The sequence below is a fragment of the Neophocaena asiaeorientalis genome, unplaced genomic scaffold (genome assembly GCF_003031525.2).
Source record: "Neophocaena asiaeorientalis asiaeorientalis breed wild unplaced genomic scaffold, Neophocaena_asiaeorientalis_V1.1 scaffold150, whole genome shotgun sequence".
In the NCBI taxonomy this organism is placed as follows: Eukaryota; Metazoa; Chordata; class Mammalia; order Artiodactyla; family Phocoenidae; genus Neophocaena; species Neophocaena asiaeorientalis.
This window is the reverse complement of record NW_020176571.1, coordinates 8,674,276-8,700,669: the sequence shown is the minus strand read 5'-3', so window position 1 is coordinate 8,700,669 and position 26,394 is coordinate 8,674,276. Positions and strand designations below refer to the sequence as shown.

At 37.1% G+C, this 26,394-nt stretch overlaps 1 protein-coding gene across 2 annotated transcripts in view; it reads left to right on the top strand.

Annotated features, from left to right (window-relative positions):
• LRP6 (LDL receptor related protein 6) overlaps positions 1 to 26,394 on the top strand; it is a 171,218-nt gene that overhangs the window by 102,080 nt on the left and 42,744 nt on the right. For both annotated transcript variants that reach the window (XM_024733139.1, XM_024733140.1), the window contains exons 6-12: positions 185 to 581; positions 1,644 to 1,815; positions 19,013 to 19,229; positions 20,330 to 20,619; positions 21,904 to 22,130; positions 24,306 to 24,490; positions 25,122 to 25,448. In XM_024733139.1, coding sequence (XP_024588907.1) covers positions 185 to 581; positions 1,644 to 1,815; positions 19,013 to 19,229; positions 20,330 to 20,619; positions 21,904 to 22,130; positions 24,306 to 24,490; positions 25,122 to 25,448 — 1,815 coding nt within the window. The remainder of the gene's footprint in view (positions 1 to 184; positions 582 to 1,643; positions 1,816 to 19,012; positions 19,230 to 20,329; positions 20,620 to 21,903; positions 22,131 to 24,305; positions 24,491 to 25,121; positions 25,449 to 26,394) is intronic.

Sequence of the window (26,394 nt, the reverse complement as noted above, 5' to 3'; positions counted from 1 at the left end):
CCCGTGTCCCCTGCATCGGCAGGCGGACTCTCAACCACTGCGCCACCAGGGAAGCCCCTTAGTAGCCTTTTATACTCATTACTTTTCAATTACTGAAGAAGTTCTGCATTTTGTATTTAGAGTAACTAAATTTTGCCTGTGGGTTTCAAGTTTTTTCTTCATTTTTTTCACTTTGTTTTTCTAGGTGCCACTGAATTACTGCTTTTAGCCCGAAGGACAGATTTGAGACGAATTTCTTTGGATACACCAGATTTCACAGACATTGTTCTACAGTTGGAAGACATCCGTCATGCCATTGCCATAGATTATGATCCTGTGGAAGGCTATATCTACTGGACTGACGATGAAGTGAGGGCCATACGCCGCTCATTCATAGATGGATCTGGCAGTCAGTTTGTGGTCACTGCTCAAATCGCCCATCCTGATGGTATTGCTGTTGATTGGGTTGCCCGAAATCTTTATTGGACAGACACTGGCACTGATCGGATAGAAGTGACAAGGCTCAACGGGACCATGAGGAAGATCTTGATTTCAGAGGACTTAGAGGAACCCCGGGCTATTGTTTTAGATCCCATGGTTGGGTAAGAGGCTCTGCTGATAGAAAATTTTGCCAGGTGTTTCTGGTTTTTTACAGGTTCCTAGAAACATTGAGAAAAACAATGTGAAGTATATGCTGGTTTCCAATAAATAGCTCTTTAACGACTGTCCATTTTTAGAATATAGTGATTGGAATAAAATCTCAAGTTAAAGAATTGCTAGTTTTTTTCCTTGAATGTTTTGAATACTTTTTCCTTCTAAATTAAGTCCATGCTTGCTGACTTTGGGTATTGGCTGTAGATTTTGCCGAGGTTGCATCATGACCATGAAAATTGTGGAAAGAAGTTGTTTTCAGAGCTCTTTCTCTTCCCCCCTAGAAAATTTAATTTCATCTCATTTTCAGTACTTCCAGAACGACTTGGTAAAGAATATATCTTACTTTTTGTATGTCCACAAGCATATAAATGATTTGATTTCCAAAACTTGGTCAGGCCATGTAGCTTTATGCCTAGTCTTTTTTTTTTTTGGCTATAACACCCTGACGATGGTCCAGGGAAACACAGCTTTCTACATCCTCACCAGTGTTGTTTGTTACTATGAGATTCATCCTGAGGGTGAACATAATGACAAATTATTACACCTCAGTGCATACCAATGCCTTCGAGCCCCTTAAATTCTCAGGAGCCTCAAGAATCACTTAGTGCTACAGGAGGAGTTAGTGATTTGGGGAAATCAGTTTGCCATCTGAATATTACTACTGGTTTAACCTTTTTGTGTCAGAGATGACAAGCCAGCAAGAAAGAGAGGACTGTTCCTGGGAAGGAGTACAAAATATTTTGAAAAACACAACTGAAAATAGAATATCATTATTGGGAGGCATTATCAGTTCTAGAAAACACTGTTTCATTCTGAAAATTTTCTACAAGCTTACACACTGCTGTTATAAATGTCTTAAACTTACTCTTCGTATGTTTGTCTTATGTTTTTTTTCCTTCTGTGGTGTTAACGGATGATCAGTGTAAAGGAGGGGTGGATCTCACCTTTAGGATATCTGAAAGTTACAGTTTATTATCTGTTTTTAGCTCATATTCTGTGTACTTCTATAGGTACATGTATTGGACTGACTGGGGAGAAATCCCGAAAATTGAGCGAGCAGCTCTGGATGGTTCTGATCGAGTAGTGTTGGTTAACACTTCTCTTGGTTGGCCAAATGGTTTAGCCTTGGATTATGATGAAGGCAAAATATACTGGGGAGATGCCAAAACAGACAAAATTGAGGTTTGTTTCTTGCTTTTTCATTTTGAAACCAGTTTTATAATCGTTTTTGAATTAATGGTAATTTGATGCAGATATTCTTGCATCTTCACTGGGGTGCCGGAGGTATTTTATTCAACCTTTAGGATTCTAGGGATTGTGTATTTTCTTCCATCTAACCATAAAATTTCTGAGTTACACTGGCATGAGAAATGGGTATTCATGTATCTCTAGTCTTAAAAGCTTATGTGAATGATTTTTCTCATTATGGGTAAAACCACTGCCTGAATTTCCTAGGGGCAGTTTGCACAAACCAAATATTACATAAGCTCTAGACTGAAAGAGCTGATAGTCGTCAGGACAACAAAGCCCATACATGCATATATACTTTCTGTTGGTGATGGTGTTGGGGCAGGTGGTGGCATATATTAACTATTAAGATGGTTACATGCGAATGGTTTTTAAATTGATTTATGAGCTGTGTGGGAGAAAAATTAATTAGCCAAAGCTTGGGGGAAATCTTTTCCAAATGATAGAACTAAGGGCAATCAGAATAGAATTACGGTGGAAACAACCACCATATGTGAATATGTGACTGTTTTATCACATTGTTTTGTGAAGAGCATATATCCTTGATAATTGATTGTGAAGTCTGACTTTACAACTTTGAATTGCTAGAGGTCTTGTGAATCACATACTTAAAACGGAGTTTTGATCACAGTATTTCTTTGGAAAACACATGACTTCTCATATAAGGAATAGCTTTGAATGGCTCTTCAAAGGCACAGCACACATCTCGCAATAGATAGATAATTTGGGCTCTGGAGCAGTTACTTTAGAAAGGTGATTCTTAGGAATGTCAGGGACTCTGAGGGAATAATGAGTTAAAGGGCCTTCCTTTAAGAATGGAATCTTGGAATAGAAAAAACCCATTAGTGTTCCACCAGGCTTAAATACTGAAAACCATCTTCAACTCTTGCAGCTGGTTTCCATTAATAGAAAATTATGCATAGACTTGACTATATAAATTTTCTTCCTGTCGTTAGTGTTTCACTGCCCCCACCCCCTTTAAATCCAAGTTAGGTTTGAATCTAGCAGCTGGAGTGCAGTGCTAATGAGACAAAGGTTATGAGTTCACTTTTCAGACAGGCTATTAGCTTCACTTGGGTAGGCTTGAGTACAAATCTCACAACATTCCCATCCAGTTCACAAATGTGTATTGTTGATCAGCTGTGGACTATACATGAGTATATAGGTATACTACTCTTAGAAAAATAGTTTAAGTCCATGTGTCCCAGAGGAATGTCTGCACATAAGGAAAGAGCACATAATTTACAGCACGGAAGAACACGTGATTTATTATTTTATAGGGATTTAAAAAATTCTGTATTTGATCTTTCTTAGCTTACTATGACTGACTGATTAGATGGTAAATAAAACATTTGTTTCTTTCTAGGAATTTTTCAAGTCTTATTTTCCCTACTGCAGATCACTTTTAGCACTTTAGATATAGAAATTCATTCAAAACCACAAATAGTTCAGGAGGGATTCAGGTAAAGAAATGGGAATTTATGGAGGTTCTGAATGACAGTATTTAAGAGTAAAAATGAATACACATTATATAACAATATCTAATATTCATTTTACAGGATTTATTTTCTTAGTTTGCAGGAAGTGCAGTAGGTCTTAAAATTAGTATTAGTTCCGGCTTTTTGAGCTGTGTATATGTATGTAAGTGGTGTCATTTGCTTTCTCACTTCTTATTTCCTTCCTCCTTGACTTGTACCAGCATCCTTAAACTTACCTTTCAGATCTATTTCTCTTCTTCCAGGTTTACTGGAACACAGCTGCTATTTGTTGTTTGTCCCCCTTTTGACAGATTATTTGAGGTTAGTGATATATCTCCTTCCACCAAATTATACACACAATGACCTCCCCTCATTCTTTCCCCAGAGATTCTGATGAAGTTTCCCTAATTGATTTGTAATTTTAATTACAATTACAATGTAAAAAAAATTCTTTTTACAGACACATCTGGGAAATAAAGAGAGCAGATATTGTTATCTGTTACCCTCAAATTTACAACGATATGTAAAATTGCTGGTATATGGCAAACTAAGGAAAGAGCACAGCTCTTCATATTGCATAACTGAGGGAGAAAAGCTGTTAGTTTCCCTCTCTAAGACTAGTAGTGATTATAGGAGCAACTGTAACCACCAGCTTTTTCATTTTTCTTTACTCAGTAGTAGGTCGACTAAAACTTTTGGGAAGACACAGAATTTTAAAAATGCTTCTTTTTCTAGGATTACTTGCTAGCCTCTTGTTAGGTATCAGCTGATCCTAGGTGCTGATCTGACCCTAGTCTAGGTCACATGCTCCTTGCTACTCTCCTTCTCTTAAGAAAGCTTCCCTGCTTTTGTCATGCCCAAGAATGAAAGGTACTTTTTCCCGGGACTATAAGAAAATATTAAATTATGGTTGTAGTGGCCTTATTCTCTTCTGGAAGACTGAGAGTTTACTTGGGATATATGTTTCCAGTACATTTGGGAAGAAAAGATAAGTATTTGATAAATTATGTAGCAGTGTAAGGCATAGTAAACTCTTGTGTTTTGAGTGGATCTTATGGGAAGAGCTTAAAATGTTCATTCGCTTATGCTCTCTGCTCCCTCAGTGGAGATTCCTTAGATCAGGTTCTCACTCACTTTTTTGGGTAAGTGTTGATGTAACCAGATGCTGGATATTGGGGAGCTGGGTGTGAGGATTGGGGAAACCAGAGAAAATTAATGGGGAGCTCTGGGTTTCAGACTCGACTTCTGTTGTACAGAGTTGCGAGAAAGAATAAATAGGTTTACCTGAGGTCTATAACCAATTCCGCAGAGAGGGATGGTACATAGGGAATTGCTGATGATGTCACATTTTTTAAAAAGACAGTCATCGTATTGGCTGGTGCTTTAATATAAGAATGTGTTTGTGAGGATATGTCTGATTTCCCTACTTTGCAACTGACAGTGACCACTTAACTGTAGGTGTTATTTAAAAGGTACTTCCTGGTACTTATTTACGTTTCTTCATTATGCTGAAATCATTTCCTCACCTTTTACATACAAGTTTCTAGTTTACTTGTCTGCACTGGGGTCCCCTCTACTCCCCACCCAAGTGTTACTGTAGTGTTCTGGGGCTTCCTGATAATAAATACTAAAGCATTAGCAGAAAGGATCATTTTCTTTTTTCTGGTTGGGGAACATCAAACAAGCCTTTATTTCAACTTTATAAGACCCTGCAGTAGGCAGAAGCACATTGTGTCTTAACACTATTCTCATTTTTCTCAGTCCGTTTTAACTGCCAGAAACATTGGTTGTACTGAGGGCCTGCAGTACTGCTTACCAATAGTGAAGACATATCATAGTAATTTATAAGTTTAAAACATTTTCAGTTAATGCGTTTTCAGTCACTGGTTTTATTGAAAATAATAATATTGTCATAGCTGAAATTTTCTCACAGTTTACTTTCTCATTATATACTTTTTATTCATTTTTTCCCCCTTTTCATTTCTGAGCTTATGCTGACAAATGCAGCAACACCTAGTGGTTGTAGGTGAAGAGAGACATTTTTCTTGTTTACTTCAAGGACATGTAGAATTATTTCACATCTCTTTTATTGTAAATTTCCCTAGTTTAGAGAACAGTGTCATAGGTAGTTTTGTCAAAATCTAATTATACCTGGCACAATTTTGTTGGGAAACAGAAACAGGTTATTATGCAGGGCTGTATTTTCCTCTCGTGACAACTTCCTCTGTTTAATCAGTACTCTTATAAAGAAATTTGTTTCCCAAGTATCCAGATTTCTTTTAAAGTAATTTCTGTGGCGTCTTTAGCCCGTGTATTGTGAAACTCTGTTAAAACACACAAGGACCCATTTATGATGGTTTTTCTTACTGTTTTTTCTAAGATTAATTCCTCCTTAAGAAATTATAATAATATAATCATCTGTGGTTGAGATAAAGCTCTCCTGAGTGTATGACAAGTACCAACAAGTTCTTTCTTTTGAATCTTTGCCAGTTTATAAGTGTTCCTTAAAATTGGTTTTACTTTTAGAGGAATGTTCAGGATAACTTAAATACCTGAATCTTTGCCCATTCCTACTACTCTACCACACTATATGTATGTATATATATGAATATATATTTTTCCCCACATCTTCTTGACATATAATAACGGAAGAATGATTTTGATAAATTCCATTATTAGATTCCTCAGCCGAACAGAATACCTGGATTTGGAGACTGTATTCACTGAGGTGTAAGCAGGGGCTATCATCTTGTTTCTGATAGGGGTGTATCTTATGATTATCTCTATCTTTGAACTCCTATTTAAAGGCTACCTGTTGATGTACAATTCTAACAACATTATCTAACTTGTTATCATCCATAGCAGCCAGAGTAGTGTATCGTCCAGTTGTATGCTCTGTCATCTCATTATCTCCTCTACTTTGTCTGGCTCGAAAAAACTTATTGCACGTATTTATGGTTAGAGAAACTTGCTTGATGATAGGTGTAATCATATTTTCCTGAACTGGCACAGCAAACCCTGGAGCCTCATCAAACAAGATGCAGTTGCCTCACGTTGGAGTTAGTATAATTTTATCTATGTAAATTAGGATAATCTGTTCATTTGGTACTTAGAAAGCACTTAGTGACCAAGTTTGAACTTGCACTTGGATTGTTTTTTAAATGTTCTGCTATTATACTTTTTCGCCTCATGTTTTAGTATAAAACCATTTAATATGTGGGGAGCTGTTTTTAGTTACAGTCATTATTTTAGAAGTACCTTTTTTATTCCTTTGGTTTTTGTACCCCTGAAGTAAGAGTCCTGATTTCATTGTCCTACTTTCTTGAGAAGAGAGGTCATCCTCTTTACAGTTTATAACAGTGGGGTTTTTTTTGTTGTTGTTGTTGTTTTTGTTCTTTTTTGCGGTACGCGGGCCTCTCACTGCTGTGGCCTCTCCCGTTGTGGAGCACAGGCTCCGGACACACAGGCTCAGCGGCCATGGCTCACGGGCCTGGCCACTCCGTGGCATGTGGGATCTTCCCGGACCGGGGCACGAACCCGTGTCCCCTGCATCGGCAGGTGGACTCTCAACCACTGCGCCAGCAGGGAAGCCCTAGTGTTTAGTTTTTATGGAGGTAATCTCTAGATGTTTTGTTGAAACATTTTATAATATTGGACCCTGATCTAGTTCTTGTTTGATTTTGCCATTTAACTCGGTGACTTTAGATAATTCACATAATCTCCGGTCTTTGTATTTTGGCCAATGAGGTCATTTGAACCAGGTGATCTTTAGGTTCTTTCCAGTTATAACATTTTTTGATGTTTTTTATATTAACTGCATGTCATAGGTTAAGAACAAATAAAACACTTTGCTTGGGAGAGTTGCTAAAAGGGAATCTATATTGAAGATGACATGACTGTTTTCTTTTTTTCTTTAAATTTTTCCTTATTTACTGTGCCTTTAATTCCTATCACCTAAAGAAAACTTGCCTGTTGGGGGTTCAATATCTTTAGTAACTCAGTTTTAGTGACTTCTGGTAAGCTATTCATTTAGATTTTGCGTTGACCTGTATGCAGGCTACTCCATTATTAATATGCATGGTGGTTTAAATAAATGTTTAAAGCTGTTGTTTGAAGCTTGCCAAACATGTAAATGTTAATGGAGTTCATGTAAAACATTATTTTTCAGGAGGTTATTTCCCTGTAGCTGGGAAATTATTATACTTTTAGAGGGGTCATAGAGATTTTATTTTTACTGTTTTTAGAAGGTTTGGAAAGGGTAAAAAGTAATATAATGGCAAGGACCACAGTTTTCGGACTTCTTGGGAGGGAATTTGCAAAACATAGAGCAATGTTAACAATAACAAGTATTTTAACTTCTTGTTTCAACTTAATTTATCACCAGCTATTTAAGGATTCTGTGTAATAGTCATTGCTGAAGTTATCCATAACGAGCAAATGATTCTCCTTCAATTTTTTTTCCACTTTAAGTGTAGCTTACAATTTTAAAATGTTGAGAATGTTATAATGCAGGCCCTGTAATTTTTTTGTTGTACTCTTAATAGATTTCCTAAACTCTTCATTCATTGTACTATGATTTGTTTTTTTGGTAGATTTGATCTGAAATAATAATCTGAGGGAAGGAGTTAGAATCCCTTTTATAGTGCTAAGATTTTCAATAGATTAGTATTTTGTTATTTCATTTATAATTTTGAGCTTCTGAGATCTGCCAGGCTTGTAGAGCTTGTAAGTAGGACTGAAATTAGAGGCTTTATGCTATTAATAAATAGACCCTGTTCAGTTTTTTGTTTTTGATTGATTTTTTTTACAGTTCCATAAGTTTTAATAAGTGCATAGAGTCATGTAGCCACCACCACAATTAAGATACAGAACATTTCCATCAATCACAAAAACTACCTTGTGCTGCCCCTTTATTTTCAACTCCCCACACCCACTCTCCGGCAACCTCTGCACCTAGATTTGCATAAATGGAATCATACAGTATGTTGCCTTATAAGTATGGCTTCTTTCACTTAGCTTTAGACATTTAAAACGTTAAATGTTCATTTATTTTTGATTTTAGATTGATTTATGACTTGGTCTGTATGTCTGGTTGAGATTTATAACACTACTATTTTGTGTTTTAGTTACAGTGTTATTCTTAAAATATGGGGGAAAATTCCCAAACCCTTCTCTGCCACAATAGATTTCATTAGTCTATAGATAGTAAGCAAACAGAGTTTCATGGGTTTTCAAAGTGTTGTTGTCTTTGGGAAAAAAGCCATGTTCAGACGGTTTAGACATTATCAGATGATTTCTAGATAGTGTCATATACTTACACAAACATTTGTTCTTCCTATCCCAGGTTTCTCTTCCCAGAATTCAGCAGTGTTTGTTGCTTTTTGATTAGTTAGCTTCTTTAATTTGTCAAAGGTCATAGGACTTGCTATTTATGAAGAAAACAATGGAATTCAAGTTTCCTGATTCCTAATAACAGTACTTTTTGTGTTGAGTTCTGCTGCCTCTTTTTTAGACTGTTCATTTTGAAATAATTTCAGACTTCAACAAAAAATTTGCAAGAGTAATAAAACTTTTCACCCAGGTTCATTTTACATACTCATAGAATAGTGATCAACACCAGGAAGTGAACACTGATACCATTTCCATTATTCCTGTTATATTAATTGGAATTCTCCCATAAGGAAGAGGTGTCCCCTTTCCTATTTATTCAATTATTCATATATATATGTATGCACATATATATGTATATATATGAGCCCATGGATGTTCAGTTTATTCTACAGGGTATATTTCGTTATCATCATTATATTGTTGCAAAAAATGTTCCAGAATTGGCATTAGGATCACCTTCAAGGTGATTCTGTGTCCTTTTGACATGCCTCCATCTTTTTTTTTTTTAAATTGTGGTGAAAAACACATAACATAAAACCTACCATCTTAACCATTTTTAAGTGTACAGTGGTGCTAATTATATGCACATTGTTCTGCAAGATCTGTAGAACTTTTTCATCTTGCAACGTTGAATCTCCATTCCTTTTGAACAACTGCTTCCCCACCAGCCCCTGGCAACTGCCATTTCACTTTCTGTTTCTAAGGGTTTGATTACTGTAGATACCTCTTATAAGTGGAACCATGCAGTATTATCTTCTTGTGACTGGCTTTATTTCATTTAGCATATGTCCTCAGTGTTCATCCGAGTTGTGGTCTGTGACAGGATTCCCGTCTTTTTTAAGGCTGAATAATATTCCATTGTATGTATATACCGTATTTTCTCTATCCATTCATCTGTTGATGGACATTTAAGTTGGTTCTACCTCTTGGCTGTTGTGAATACTGCTGCAGTGAACATGAGTGTGCCGATATCTCTTTGGGATCCTGTTTTCATTTCTTTTGGGTATGTACCAGAAGTAGGATTGCTGAATCAAATGGTAATTTAATTTTAATTTTGTAAGGAGCCCCTGTCATTTTTAAAATACTTTTTGGAACAACAGCATATTCCAGCTTTCTCTTATTTCCCATGCCAAGGAGCCATGGTTCTTTTTAATGAAGAATAGTATTTAAAAACCAGTATCTGGGCATAAGGCGTGCTCATGGGTACTTGAGCAATTTGTCTTAATACTAAGATGTTAGAGTTGATTTTTTTTTTTTCCTACTAAGACTCCAAATATATGTTAGTTGTGCTTGAAAAGAATGAGAGGAAAGGGAGCATTTTTCCCTTGTTAATATGCTAATGTGCTTCCCTTAGGGTTTATTAAAGGCTCCAGGACAGTGGGGTTCTCACAAGTATCTCATGAAGCATTTGCCTATTGACTAAGGTGGTGTTGGTTTTCATCATAGTGATACCTTCAGCTGAAAATCTGTTCTGAATTTTATAGTTTTTCTGAGTAATTCATGTTTTAGAATGCTTTGGTCACAATAGCAATTCGTAGCTCTATCGGTAAAAGAGCATAGTAACTGCAAATGTTTAATATTCTAAGCACGACTCCTTGAAAAAATATTATGAAACTACCTAGTGCAAGTTTGATACTTTTTCTTTCCATATTAAAAATCACTTGTATTTACTCAGACATAATATGTCTTGAAGTAGGTTAAAGGCTTTAAATGCAGAACTGAATTTGCCGTTACTGCTCTCTTAAACAGGTGCATGGCGTCCCTTTGCTTTCCCTACTGGATGCAAAGCATTTCTCTTTCCTTCTCACCCCAGTGAGATTCTGCATGACTGAAATGTTATTTCCATTGATATAGTTTTCAAAAATGCCATTTCTATGAAATTATACTTTATAACCTATGAAGTATATGAATCAGCCCCCAATGATACCTATTTTTCTCTCATATATATATAAAAACTTTAAATTTACTACTTGTTTTGGATATTGGCTGGAACAGTATAAGAGGAATGGTTCATTTGCATTTCTTTTTTGGAACTTGATAGCATTTTATGATGGGTGCCTGGTTGTCCTGTTGTCATCTATTTCTTGAACATGTCCAGTCAAGTGAATTTGCATAGCAGCAACTTTGGTAGTAGACTGGCTGCGTTCCAGGATTTCATGGGTAATCCTGTCTTGGTATTTAATGGGCTGATGAAACTGCTCAAAAAAACCGGATGTGATGTCTGCAGAAGGTTTGCCATTACCTCCTCTCTGTGAAGATAATGTTCTGGTTAACCCACATCTGTTTCCTGTTGTAGCCCGTATGCTCAGTGTGGTTTGCAATATTTGGAAATGCCTCAGAATGTTAAATCCATACCACAATGTGGTTGAAGCAGCTGAAACCACTGGAGACTCTGGTTCAGATTTGGAGGTAGATTTTAGAAGTGACAGAAGCCTAATTTTAGTTTAATTAAACCACTCTGAGGTAATATGGTGAAACACACCCTCAAGAAGATTTAATTAGTGTTGGCTCAGCTTTTAAAGCATAAGGGTTATCTTTTGGATTGGCCTAAAATGGTGCGTTTGTTCTGGGTTCAGAATGTACAAGCAAGCTTTTACCAGGATTTGGGTTGTTATTTTAAACATAAAGGGGCTTAAAACTGTATTTACAAACCTAGTAACCTGTCCAAAACTGTTACTCCTCGGGTATGAGAAGTGTAACAGTAATTTTCTTTGAGACAAAGCAACATGTTCTTGTTTCTCTATGTTGCTTCTGCCCAGTAGTAGAGAGAGATTGTGTGGCTGATAAAAGAGAAGCATTTAGGGCAGAAGCCAATTGTCTAAGAAGTGTCAACTCTGCAAAAGTAATGGAAGGAAACACATTTCAGAAAGTAATCAGACTCTGTATAAAGGGAAATATGTAGTTCTTTAGAAGTAAAGTCTCACAATCAGATTTTGTGTAAGTTTTTGATCCCTTAATTTCTTCAGAGGATTCTTATAAATTGCCTCCTACATCATATGAACAACAAAAATGATAACAGCATTTATTACTAACAACTATTATTATTTTTCAGGTGCCCGTGGACTTTTCCCTTATCTTTCCTCTCTTCATCTTTTTTTTTAATTATGGAAAATTTCAGACATGTAGTAAAGCAGAGTAAAGATACTCAGGAACTACCTGGCTTCAACCATTATCTGTCAATCTAGAATGCTCTTAAGGGGAGAGCCAAGGAGATGGCAGATAGGGATTCTCTTATTAATATAAATGTGATTTTAATACTTTTATTTTGATATAACCTAAAAGAAATGAAAGAATCATGCCTTTGTCCTTACTCTTGCAAATCTCAGCTAGTACTTTGAAATGTAAACTTACAAATGTGATAAAAGATGAAAAAAGTAGAGTTTTATTCTTTTCATGAGAAATCATTTTTTGAAGTAATTTTAACCCATATTAGAATTAAGTATAGCATAGCTGGGGAGGGAGGAAAGACGAAATGGAAGACATTTGTTTGTGGCTTTACGGAGCCTGATGAGTCTAGGGCAACCCTGAAGGTGGCAGGTTTGAGGGGGGACAGGGGTCTAATCTAAAACAGGAGTAAATTAACTTTGTTGTGGGCTGTATAGTCACCACCATGAAATTCTAATCCTGCACAGTCCACTAGGGTAGCCAGTAACCACATATGGCTATGGAGCACCTATAATGTGGCTGCTCTGAACTGAGATGCTTGAAGTGTAAAATGCATACTAAGAAGACCTAGTAAGAAAAAACATAAAGTCTCGCTAATAAATTTTTAAAGAGTGGTTACATGTTGAAATAAAATATTTTGGATATATATGAATAGATTAAATATATTATTAAAATTTCCTTTACCTGTTTTTTTAAAAAACTTTAAGAAAATCTGGCTCCTAGAAAATTTTAAATTACACACATGACTCACATTTGTAACTTGTATTTCTTTTGGCCAGCACTGTTCTAGACCCAACCCTGTTGTAAAAAGCTACTACAACAGTCAAGAATGGGAAGATAGGGAATTAAGGGAAGCAGTGTGGTTACAAACTTACATTTAAAGTATCTTAGCATATCTTAATTACATTGTTTAATGTGAAATAGATGTGCTATATCTAGCTTTAGTGTGTACTTTATTTACTCTGCTACCCACCCACCCCAAAAAAACCCACAAAAAAACACTTTTAGTTTTTGCCTTTAAAGTGAGAGAACAAGGAATAGCTAGCTGGAAGGGACTACTACTCTAGTGTGCAAAGCTACAAAATCCTTAGCTGTGGCTTTTCGGGAACTATATTTGAGTTCTTGGACTCTGTGCTATTCTAAAGATCTTAAGACCTTCATTGTCATTTGTTGTTGATTTGCCAGATGTTGCTAAAAATTACCTTATCTTTTTAACATGTCCTTTGCTTGTTTTTCTTCTTCCTGAGACCCTTGCTTGCACTTAGATCAGCATTAACACTGATCCAAGCCCCAGTTTTGTCAGGGGACCAGAGTGAAGATCACCAAAGCATTCCTAACCTACAATCCTTTATGTGCAATTCTGAAATCCAAAAAGCTCTTGAAACCGAAAGTTATTTTTATTAATTCAGTTGGTAGAGAGTCTGGCTTGAGGGACTTCCCTGGCGGTCCAGGCAGTGGATGCGGGTTCCATCCCTGGTGGGGGAGCCCAAGAAAACCAAAACACAAAATGGAAGCAGTATTGTAACAAATTCAATAAAGACTTTAAAAATGGTCCACATCAAAAACACTTTAAAAAAAAAGCGTCTGACTTGAAGCGGTGTAAGACTAATTGTAGTCCCTATTTATCCCCCTTTGTGGGAATATGTATATGTCTTGCTGGAAAAATATTATCGTGCTTGGCAATGACGTGCTGCCCTGGACCCAGGTAGAGGTGATACGCCATGTGCCTTGTGTTAGCCTTTCGGTATTTCAGAGAAGTCCAAATTCTAAAATGGAGCTAGCCCCAAAGACTTTCAGAAAGGGGATTTTTGGACCTCTGTTATCATCCCATAGAAATTGAAAATATTTTATTAACCGTAATTCTATATTTAAGATATTTGTCTTAAGCACAATCGGGATGCAGTAATAGAGGTAAATGAGGTCTACCTGAAATACAGCTTTGTTATGTCACTTCTCCTTAAAGTGCTTTCAGAAGTTTCTTGTTTTCTATAGTTTTTCTTACCTGGAATTTCATACCTCCTATAGGGTGTTGTCTCTCTGAGTCCCTTTTGTATTCTTTCTACCTCACAGCGACTCTTTCAAAGTCAGTCAAACAAGACATTCATGACTGTGTCTTAACATGTGTTACTTCTTTTATTCTGAAAAATCATTTTCTCTTTTTCTTTGTCCAAATTCTTCTAATTCTTGAAGGTGGATTTGAACTCCTGCTCCTTCCTAAAGTTTTTCCTGATTAGCTGTACGCCAGAGAAGGGTGTATGTTTATGGTTTTAATGTAAATATAGTTTACTTCCTCAACCAGATTGTAATCCCTTAGCTAGAAGAGGCCCTGTTGTAAACTTCTTAGCATTCATCATGCTTTTCATGTGATTTGCATTTAGTAGATATGTTTATTAATGTTGTTTGATTTGGGGTGGGGAGTGGAGTTGAGGGTCTGGTGGAGCAGCAGAAAGTATATTCCAATCAAATTGTCAAACTGCTCCATTTTGTTTACTGTTGTAGTTACCGTGCATCTAAGTAGCATAAGCAAACAATAAAAATGGGGGTTGGAAATGGGAATAAGGCTGCAGCCCTGCAGTTTTCCACTAGTTGCAAGGATACAGAAAAGTCTGTGCTGTTTTTATTCAGCTTAAAACTGTGTGGTTGTTTGATCTTTTACTTCCACATATCCTTTTATATTTATGTATTAATTTTTATTTTGAAGCACTATATTTTGCTAAATTAATTAAATATAGCCATTTAAGTATAGCTGTTTACTTTTAGGGACTAAAGCATTTTACTAAAACAATAAAGGGCAAGAACCAGCATTTAACTGAGCATCTATTAATCTGATACTGTGCTATATAAGTAAACATTCTTTTCTTTAATTCTTAAGTAATTCAGTAATGTAAGTGCTCTCTCCCTATTTTACATGTGAGAAATTTCCTTAAGGGTATCTAGTGATATATTTAAAATCCAAATCTGTCTAATTCTGCCAGAGTATTGTTTGCTAATCATAAGAGATTTTTAGAGAGCAGAAGAATGAAGAATAAATGCTAAATAAGAAAATGCTGAGTTGTGTAAACCAGAAGAATCTTTCGGAATTATCTTTTTGTTATTTTTCTCACTGTGGTTTTCAGTTTCATTCTTTGCCCATTATCTAAATTCATAGCTAATAAGCTATCTTTGTTTAAGTTGTTAATTTCTCAAAATGAACAAACAAGAATGTTGCAGGACACATAACTGAAAGAGGAGAGTTGGTTGATCCTGTAATATTTTTGAAGTAGAAATTTAGATTTTATTTTTAAAAAGAAGTTCAGTATTAGGTCACTAGTGTATGCTTTTAGATCAGCAAATACATTTTAATAGGAAGGCCAATATTGGAGCATAGTAATCAGCAAAATTAGTATTCGTTTATTAAACGTAAGATAATAATTGATTTAAGATAATACTGAAATGAGGAATAAGGTAAAAGCAGACACGTTTTACTATACCATACGCTTGTAAGAACGTATTATTTTAGAGTTCTGTAATACAGAATGTTTAGCACTCTGTGTTAGATGCTCTCTGATAGGATGATGAACTCCTCCCCCTAATGGAGAAGATAGGTTTCCTGTTAAGTATATGACATTTTAGATGAAGTAGCAGTACATTTTCTGGTAGATGCAGTGGGAAATATTGCAGTAGAAACTGATGAGACTTTAGACTAGAACTTTACATATTTGTAATTTTTCTGCCTAAGGTAATATTAAAGCCTTAAGACTCGATGGGCCTGTTGAAAGGTGTTTTATATACAGAGAACAACTCAGGAAATCTTGGAACATATCCAGCCAGGTTTGAAAAAGGAGAGAGGAACCAGGGAGATGAAGAGATAGAAAGCAGATTGTGCAGAAGAGCACAAGAGCAGAGAAGAATAGAAAAGTAGTCACTGATCATTTTCAGTAGTCATTTGAGCCGAGTCACGGATTGTCAGCCAGTTGTAGGGAGGTAAGGGAATGAATGGTAAGGGGTGGAGGCAGCAGCTACAGATCATTCAGAGAACATGGCAGCAAAAACAGAATCATTCAGCTTTTAAACAGTGTCTCTCTAAAGTGGTGGAAACTGTGTTAAAGGCAGAAAAGAAGGACCTTATGGAGAGGGAGAAATTGGAGATCCTGGGAAGGAAGGACATAGTATTGGGAGGAAATTCTTGCAAGGAGGGTAGAGGAAGATACCAGAGTCAAGAGAGAATCTCCATATTAGGGTGGAGGCAAAAGGACAGAGTTTTAAAATAAGCTTCTCCCACCTAAAATAATGACTATTCTAAATTATGTCTAATAAAGGAAAAATTTTTACTCTGATCAGAGTTTCCAGGCAGTAATAAAATGGGGCCAGAAATTCTTTCTTGGAGCTCTGCTTTTAGGAGGGATCAGGAAGGTATCCATTCTCTAAAAGTAGGCAGTAGTATGCATTTTCACATGGATTTAAAATTTGGGCAAGAATACCTTTCATTCATTCACATGGCTAAGCTAGGATCTGAGGATAAGAACTGTTATATAAATTTTTATTTCCATTTTTACTAAGGTTTCTTGACTGTCGTAGGTCTTAGGAAACCTGTCTCCTTTTAAAGTTTTTTTGTTTTTTTAAATAAATTTATTTATTTATTTATTTTTGGCTGCGTTGGGTCTTCGTTGCTGCGCGCGGGCTTTCTCTAGTTGTGGCGAGCGGGGGCTGTGCTGCATTGCGGTGCACGAGCTTCTCATTGCGGTGGCTTCTCTTCTTGCAGAGCACGGGCTCTAGGCACACGGGCTCAGTAGTTGTGGCTTGCGGTCTCTAGAGCGCAGGCTCAGTAGTTGTGGCGCACAGGCTTAGTTGCTCCGCGGCATGTGGGATCTTCCCGGACCAGGGCTCGAACCCATGTCCCCTGCATTGGCAGGCGGATTCTTAGCCACTGCGCCACCAGGGAAGTCCCTCCTTTTAAAAATTATTTAACAAATATTTATTGAGTTCTCTGCCAGGCTCTTTAATAGTAGCTGTGAAAGACATAAATAGATGAATTAGGTTCCTGCTATTCTAGAGATTATATCCTAGTTATATATGAAAACAGATTATCAACCCTTTTTCTCTGCTTAGTCATTTTACTCTTAAACACCAAAGTAATTTTAAGATAAACCATAGACATCATAAAATATATCCAGGAATGGTCTGTTGCAAGAAAATGTGAATGTAAAAAATCTAAACTCATGTCTCAAGCAGAAATTATTAACTCTAAAAAGTGTGTAATGTTAGGAGTTGGAGTAGTATTTAATTCTTTTTAACTATGTTTTTGACTTTTAAAAAACATTATATTTAAATATAGATTTATTCGGTTGGCTTAATAGAAGTCCTCTTGTATCTAATATGAACAGATAAACATCCAACTAATATAATCTCTCTTCCATCAGATATAAATCAAATATTTATTGATATTTGCAAGTGAAGATACAAGAATATGGCACAATTTTGCTCAATTTTTAAGTATTTTGTTTCCAAGGTTTGGATGTTTGGGGAAGGTCAGCAAGTGTTTTAAAATTTTTAGAGAGGAGAGATAAAGATATTTGCTTGTCATTCCATCTAGGCATCACAGTATTAACTTACATGGAATATAATTTATAAATAAAAAACTAACACTTGTATAAGATTATGCCTGATACTTCTTTTTAGGTGGGTGTTTGCATGTACATGTTATTAGTAACAGAATAACATTTTTGAAGGCTGATTTGCCTGGTACACAGGCCACTTTAAATGATAGAAATGTTCTCAGATGAGGACTTGGAAGTTGGTGCTTTAGAATACTTCCTCTGTCTTTTAGAACAGAAGATTAGTACATGTTTCTGCAATGTCAGAGACAGATAAGACGCCTAGGGAAATTGCTGATGTTTACAATGAAAATGTCAGAACGAATTTAATAATGTTGCTATAGCAGGGGTCCCCAACCCCGGGCCATAGACCAAGAGTGGTCCGTGGTCTGTTAGGAACCGGGTTGCACAGTAGGAGGTGAGCCGAGCGAAGCTCCATCTGTATTTACAGCTGCTCCCCATTGGTCGCATTACTGCCTGAGCTCCGCCTCCTGTCAGATCAGCGGCGGCATTAGATTCTCATAGGAGCGCGAACCCTACTGTGAACTGCACATGTGAGGGCTCTAGGTCGCAAATACAGATTAGCAGAGAGGTTTGACTGCACAGAGACCATAATAAATCAGTTGCTTGCAGACTCATATCAAAACGCTGTCAGTGAGTGGCAAGTGAAAACGAGCTCAGGGCTCCCACTGATTCTGCATTATGGTGAGCTGTATAATTATTTCATTATATATTTCATATTATATTACAATGTAATAGTAATAGAAATAAAGAGCACAATAAATGTAATGTGCTTGAATCATGCTGAAACCATCCTCCTCCACCCAGTCCGTGGAAAAATTGTCTTCCACGAAACTGGTCCCCGGTGCCAGAAAGGTTGGGGACCGCTGTGCTGTAGGGTAGTTGGAAAGAGCTGACACATCCTAGTTACTTGAAATTTAGTTGCAGAGAGAGTATCTAGAGTGTTGTTTTTTTTTAAACAAAAACAATGAAATAAAAAATACACTAAATAGAAGGAGTTCTAAAAAAGACATCAGCTCAGGTTACAAGCTGTGTAACCTTATTAGAATCTTAGTTTCGTTAGATGTCAAACAGGCAAAACTCTCAGGATAAAATAAAATATGTTATAAAACACAATACGTAATAAAATAATATGTGCAAAGGTGCACTACAGTTTGAAAACAGATGTACAAGCAAACTTAAGGCGATAATATTGTACTTTGAATTTTTACACAGTCATTTAGTAGAGGAGGCGCCTACTAAATGTAGTGTTGCCGGAATTTTTAGAAGGAAGGGTAATAAAAGACTGGGGAGATAGAGGTAAAATATGAGCCCACATTGAGTCTTCGAAATCCTTCTCATTCAATCAACATGTTGTCACTTTGTGAAAGCATTGGAACAGGAGTAACTTAAGATGACACTTGGATTTTGATGTAGGCGTAGTTGGTTTTGTCATTTTTACGTACGTTTGAAGAATAAGTACACATCTTTTCCTCTTCCTTCTCTTTAAACTTAAACTTGAAGGTTATGAATACCGATGGGACTGGGAGACGAGTGCTAGTGGAAGACAAAATTCCCCACATATTTGGGTTTACTTTGTTGGGTGACTATGTTTACTGGACCGACTGGCAGAGGCGTAGCATCGAAAGAGTACACAAACGAAGTGCAGAGCGGGAAATCATCATAGACCAGCTCCCTGACCTCATGGGCCTGAAGGCCACAAATGTTCATCGAATCATTGGTAAGTAATTCCACAGTTCTCTTAGAGATTGAACGAGGAATGAGAAAAGATAGAGACAGTCAGCAGCTTGTAAAGTCAGCAGTGTAAACTGTTGATGTTTTGAGGGGATATACATAAATTCTTTGTGGTACAAGTACGTTTTTCTCAAAGTCTGATACCTTTTACATCATATCCCATGGTGTCTTATAGTGGCTAAGGAAGACAGTGAACAGCTTTTAGACAATTATCTTCTTTCTCAGGGACTATCATTCCATTTCCTTCCACCTCCCTACTGTCAAACCCTAAATGTAAGAACCAGAGAAATTAAATAAATGTCCCAGGGAAAATACTCCAAATCACTTTCTTCTTTTGGTTCCTGAAACCTCCAAACATATTTTCAGCATATCACCAAGTTCAGTGATATTTGGGGATGACCTAGTGCTGGGCACCATGTAGATGGTCCATGAATAATTTTGGAATCAAGAACTTTCTTTAAAGTTGTTTATCCAAAAACAAATGAGAACTTTAAGTTATCAGATTGATTGGTAGGAATAACCTTTTAAATGTTGGCTTAGTCCTCTGCCTACATAGTTTGAATTGAAGGGCTAAACTTAACACACACACACACCCCTTCATGAAAAGAATTTCTACTGTATGAATAATATAGTTTACTTAAAGTTTACTGTGGGTACAAAGGAAAGTATTTTTGTCATACCTCTGTTCCCAGTTGATCAGCACAAGAGTTTTGACCTGCTCCGTTTTCAACCTGGGCCAGTTCAGCACTCCTTAGGCAACCTGGTAGTCCCCACTCCTGGGAGGTCACCATACTGATGCCAACTTAATCGGATACCCAATCAGCATAGAGCATTACCGATCAAAACTCTTGGGCTCAAGCCATCCTGCTTCTGAGTAGCTGGGACTATAGGCCTGCACAACTGTGCCTGGCCTTTTATTCCCTATTAACCCTCACAGTGCATGTCTATGAGATTACAGCTGAAACTCTAGATTTGAGAGCAAATATAATCCTTGGTCTTTGTGAAACAAATGCTTAGTCACTTTAAATGGAAAATGTGTTGATTGTATCAATGCGTGTGTCCTTCTGTGCCCTTTTATAATTTTAGGTTCCAACCCCTGCGCTGAGGAGAATGGGGGATGTAGCCATCTCTGCCTCTATAGACCTCAGGGCCTTCGCTGTGCCTGCCCCATTGGCTTTGAACTCATCAGTGACATGAAGACCTGCATTGTCCCAGAGGCTTTCCTTTTGTTTTCACGGAGAGCAGATATCAGGAGAATTTCTTTGGAAACTAACAATAATAACGTGGCCATCCCGCTCACTGGTGTCAAAGAAGCTTCTGCTTTGGATTTTGATGTGACAGACAACCGAATTTACTGGACTGACATATCACTCAAGGTTAGCAAAAGAACTGAAATATTAAAACTGGGGGCTAAAAGGGAGAGCATCTAGGATTTCTGACTCTTCGTGCTATTATCAACTTTCCTCATTACTTAATAGGCAGAGTTCTACAAAAACACTTAACTTTTTAAAGGAAGTCGAGGGAAAGGCCCATTCAGTATTTTTTATTAAGTATGTTTTAGTGCAAGATACTTTGCTTGAGTGTTCTAAATCTGCAAGACATAATCTTCCTCTACTTTGTTCTGTTTGAATTTAATGAGTGACATTTTCTTCAGTTAGAGAGTAAGCAATTGTATGCTTCATATAAATGGCTTGTAGAGACTTGACTCTAAATTTATTAAAAAAAATTTTGGGGCGCCTGACTGAGGTAGAAAATGGCAATTATGAGTTATAGCATACCTTTTTTTTTCCCCCAGAATAAATATTGAAAAGCACATTGAGTCAATAAGGAGGAGCTCTTAACCGGAAAATCTGGAGAATAAGCTTTCCTTCTTCCAGATTGTTTTAGATAACTTGTGTAAAATTTTGTCTCATGTGCAAAAACCATGGAATGTTAGACCCAGAGTTGGATTCTAATGGTGTTCAGTAAAATCTGTTAAATGAGTGAATAAATGCTTTATCTTGGCTTTTATTGTGTGGGCTTGTAAGTTTCCTCATCTTGAAAATAGCGATAATGTCTATCTTGCAGGGCTGTTGTAAGGATTAAATCAGAAAATATATGTACACAAAGTACTTAGGATAGTACTTGCCACAAAGTAACAGCTATTATTAATAGCTTGAATTATGATGGTTTTAATTTTTAGGGGATTCAAAGCTACAGTGGTAATGGTATGATAATAGTCACATGCACTTCTATAAGGTATCAATATAAGGTTGTTGAGATCTTCAGTTGACACGGTGACATGGCCTACTCTCAAGTACCCTCAGGAAGCTGACTACCAGTTAAAAGTCTACAACATTCTGGTCACGTCTTTTTCACTTGATTACTAATAAATTTTACAAGAATAGTCATTCCACTGTTCTACTAGAATAAATTTCTGGTCCTTAAAAATTTCAAAACTTTCTCCCTGAATTGGCAATAAAACTTGAGGTCACAGTTGCATTTATTAGAGATTGACATCATTTTTTTTCTTTGCTTATAAAATATGTGAATTGTATTGAGAAACTATGCCTCTGGCTCTTCTGGATCCTCCCACCCAACGAAAACCAAACCATACATTCCTTCTGGATGGTGTTTTGTACTTAAGCCCTGTGACTTTTTTGTTAATCTTATTTTTGCAGACCATCAGCAGAGCCTTTATGAATGGCAGTGCACTGGAACATGTGGTAGAATTTGGCTTAGATTATCCAGAAGGCATGGCAGTAGACTGGCTTGGGAAGAACTTGTACTGGGCAGACACAGGAACAAATCGAATTGAGGTATCAAAGTTGGACGGGCAGCACCGACAAGTTTTGGTGTGGAAAGACCTAGATAGTCCCAGAGCTCTTGCATTGGACCCCGCTGAAGGGTAAACAGCTTTTTGTACGCATTCTTTGCAACTGCATTGTTCATGGCCAAGTTATGGATTATATTCTTGATGTCTTAAATAATGCTTATTAGGAATTTGACAAGTCAACCATAGACAGGCTTTATCTTAAAACCATTAGTTGAGATTTCACTGATTTAGAATTAATAATTATTAGCTAAATTTGACTTTTGTCATCATTAACATTGGGTGAAAAAGATTAGTGAGGGCTTCCCTGGTGGCGCAGTGGTTGGGAGTCCGCCTGCCGATGCAGGGGGCGCGGGTTTGTGCCCCGGTCCAGGAAGATCCCACATGCCGCGGAGCGGCTGGGCCCGTGAGCCATGGCTGCTGAGGCTGTGCATCCGGAGCCTGTGCTCCGCAACAGGAGAGGCCACAACAGTGAGAGGCCCACGTACCGCAAAAAAAAAAAAAACAAAAGTGAAATGGATTAATAATTAAATATTAATGATCGTACTCATATACTAAGTAGACAGCCTTTTTAAAGGTGTCATCAAGTCTGTATTTGCTTGCACTCTCTCCCAAGTTACACCAGATTCCAAACCTATGAAAGTAAACCCACTGAAATAATGTGTGCTAGGAAATAACTGCATTTTACAAGCTCCATTCTAGAATGTTTGTTAATTCAAAAATGGACAATTAGTTTGATTATTATTATAAACTTGGGGAAACTTTGATATTAAACAGTGAACTTTCTGATAAACTATTTTTTTTACAACGTGATGTGTTTTTCAACGGTAGATGATCCTTCTTACATGATTTAGCAAGTTTTAAAAAGCCGGCATCTAAGAAATCTGAAATGTGAAGAATAACTCCATTTTAAAAAGCAGAAGTTAACAGTGTGAACATACAAACATATTTACTATAGCCGTAATGAAAAATAGTTTCCCTGAATCAGTCAGTTCCATGGTTAGCTTGTTAGCCATGTGGCTAAGAAGGTCATACTGAAAGCACCCCCTCTGTGCTGACATGTTGTGATTGGGTTATGGTGATTTTTATTCTAAACATTAGTTACCAGACAGATATTTAGTAGTTGGGACGAAGTACTCTAGTTTATGTGGCTGCTGGCAACTGTGAAATTTCTCCCACAGTTGTTTTCTCTTGGGCTCTCGGGGTGTGCACGTGCCTGTCAGCTGACAAGTACAAATGCAAACAAAGACCGAGACAACTTCAGTTTTCAGAAAACCATGTTCATACATTGCTACCAAATCAACCATCAGCTAACAGGCTGATGAGTGAATATCTCCCATGGGTATTTGATGAGACCTGGCATGTGGAGAACATTCCTACTCCCAGTATTCAGAGCGTCTTGAAACTAGCACTACTCGTTCAGCCGAAAGGGCATTTGGCTAAGGATTAGCTTCTAGTTCTAGCGCTGCCATATGACTGGCTTGAAGACATTAGACAAATCAGTCACACTTTTAGTGCCTTGGCCTCCTCATATGTAAAAAACCTATACTGTTGAGCTGCTCTAAGGTTAAGGTGGAGAACTCAAAAGAGTACAACAAAAGCAAAAGAGTGTTCTAAAATTTCACAGGGGTTGTAGTAATAGTGTTCAGTGACCAGCTGACACATTAAGGGGTGGTTCGTTGCTCTTACACGTCGCAGTGTGTTACCTTGGACCATGTGACCAAATACATTTTCAAACTTTGCTTTTAAATTTCAGTTAAAGGCTATTAATTTTTACCCTTGATGTACTGCTGCAACTTAGTTTGGGGGAGAGTTGATGACACAAATTGAAAAGAAGTTTAAAAATTCGAATTACTTGTATTCAGAAATGCATATATTTTGTTCTGAAGTGAATCAGGTTCTGAGACCAGAGCTTTAATTCTTTGCTAACTTCTTGAATATTAGTTTTATAAATGGAATGCTGCAATAAGGAAATCATTGGTTTGTTTCCAGTTCCTAGGTTTTGGATGGAACAAATTCATTGGAAAGACTAAGGAAAGCTGACTCACTTCCTTTTTAGGATATGAGAAAAAATATTTAGTTGAGGCTGCCAGTATTCTTGAAAAAAATTATAGCTATGATTTTGGTTTACCAATTTCCTTGACTTAATGTATATTTTCTTTAAATTCATTTAGTTACTGTGCATGAATATGATCCTTTCTCCCAAATAGTCAAAAATGTAATGTTAAGTATCCACTGTTTTGAATTTAGATTTATGTATTGGACTGAATGGGGTGGAAAGCCTAAGATAGACAGAGCTGCCATGGATGGAAGTGAACGTACTACATTAGTTCCAAATGTGGGGCGAGCAAATGGCCTAACTATTGATTATGCTAAAAGGAGGCTTTATTGGACAGACCTGGACACCAACTTAATAGAATCTTCAAATATGCTTGGTAAGCTGTACTCCTTTTTGTTCAGACAGATAGTATGTAATCCTTTCTGTGCAGAAGTCAATGGCTGCTGTTTACCATAGGTTAGATACTATTAATAAAACTTCATATGAATGTCTAGGTTCTTCCTCTGTCTCACACTGTATCCTATTTATTAATAGTGGCCCAGGTACTTGGATTCATATCTCTTTAATATGTGGAAATTTCATTACTATTGGGCTTATAATGGAATTTATAACACCCTGGGTATTCCTGAAGTGACTTTTTGTACCGGTAAAATACAATATATGCATTTTCATCCTTTTTTGGAAGGAAAAATAGTTGAACTATAGACCTTTATGGAGGGAAAATAAGACCACAATCAAAATAGACCATTTACAGGAGTTTAAAAAAACTCAGTGATTTGTAGCAAGAATATTAGTTTGAGGCATGGGGTCAGACTGCAGGTGGGTTGATTTCAGAGGACCAGTCTGGTTTAAGAATTGCTTTTAAAGGAATCCTTCTGTTTTAAATTGCTTACAAAAGTAATGTTTTATATGTTAACATTTTATTTTATTTTTGCCAATAAGACTCTTACATTCTCACATATTTCATCTCTCTGCTTCTCCCCTTTCTATTGCCTTTCTGAAAACAGGACTCAACCGTGAGGTTATAGCAGATGACTTGCCTCATCCTTTTGGCTTAACTCAGTACCAAGATTACATCTACTGGACGGACTGGAGCCGACGCAGCATCGAGCGTGCCAACAAAACCAGTGGCCAAAACCGCACCATCATTCAGGGCCATTTGGATTATGTGATGGACATCCTCGTGTTTCACTCCTCTCGGCAGGCAGGGTGGAATGAGTGTGCTTCCAGCAATGGGCACTGCTCCCACCTCTGCTTGGCAGTGCCAGTTGGAGGTTTTGTTTGTGGATGCCCTGCCCACTACTCTCTTAATGCTGACAACAGGACTTGTAGTGGTAAGCTGCATTTCCCCCCGCCAAAGCAATCTATAATTAGCGGAGAAAGCAGGATTTTGAAAACACTGTAGTTCATGTTCTTTCTAGAGTAAAAAGTTGTAGAGGTCCAGAGTTGATCATTTGTTTAATAAAAGGGAAGGACTAAATGTGGAAAAATGCAAGTTTTTGTTACTTTTATTTGTTTGGTGCTAACTAGTTGATGTTATGGAAAAATTGATACTATAGAAAAAGTAAGTGTTTTATCCTTGGGGATTAAATATGTATTGAAAAATGTGCATAGCTTCTTTGGCAGACAGCACATATGTGTGCTATACATACTTATTCATGATAAAGGAAGGGAAGAACAGTACAAACAGTACAACAAAGAGAATCTACAAAATACAATCTCCTTGTCCTTTGAAGTTCATAGAATAGGCTAAAGATGAAGAATTTAAGTGTGTAAGAGGCCAGGCAGAAAATGCTATAAGTAAATTTAGCTCAGTATGAAACAGTAAATAGATGGGGAAGGAAAACTAGAGAGCACATGCTCTGAACATAGTGAGTGGTCGCCACTTACTTCTAGCTGATGTTACCAGCTCTTCTCAGATTCACATGCACACAGAGACACACACATACAGTGCTAAGAACACCAAAACACAGTGTGCCACAAAAGATCGTTGGCTTGGGGAGTCCTGATTTATGATTCAGGTGTGCGTGAACGCCCATGGCTTGGTGGATAGACAAGAACAAATTGGTAGATATGATAAATAGATCAGAAAAAGTAGATTCGTGGGAGAGAAGTAGGGTATGGTTCACTAAGTTAGAAGGTAACAGAATTGCTGTAGGATATTGGATATAGTGAACTATTGAAATTACCTTATTCTGTGCCTGAAAGTATAGGAGGTCACATAGGAAAGGATCTAGTCTGTTCTGACACAAGACTTCAGTTCTGAAAAAGAAAGAACAT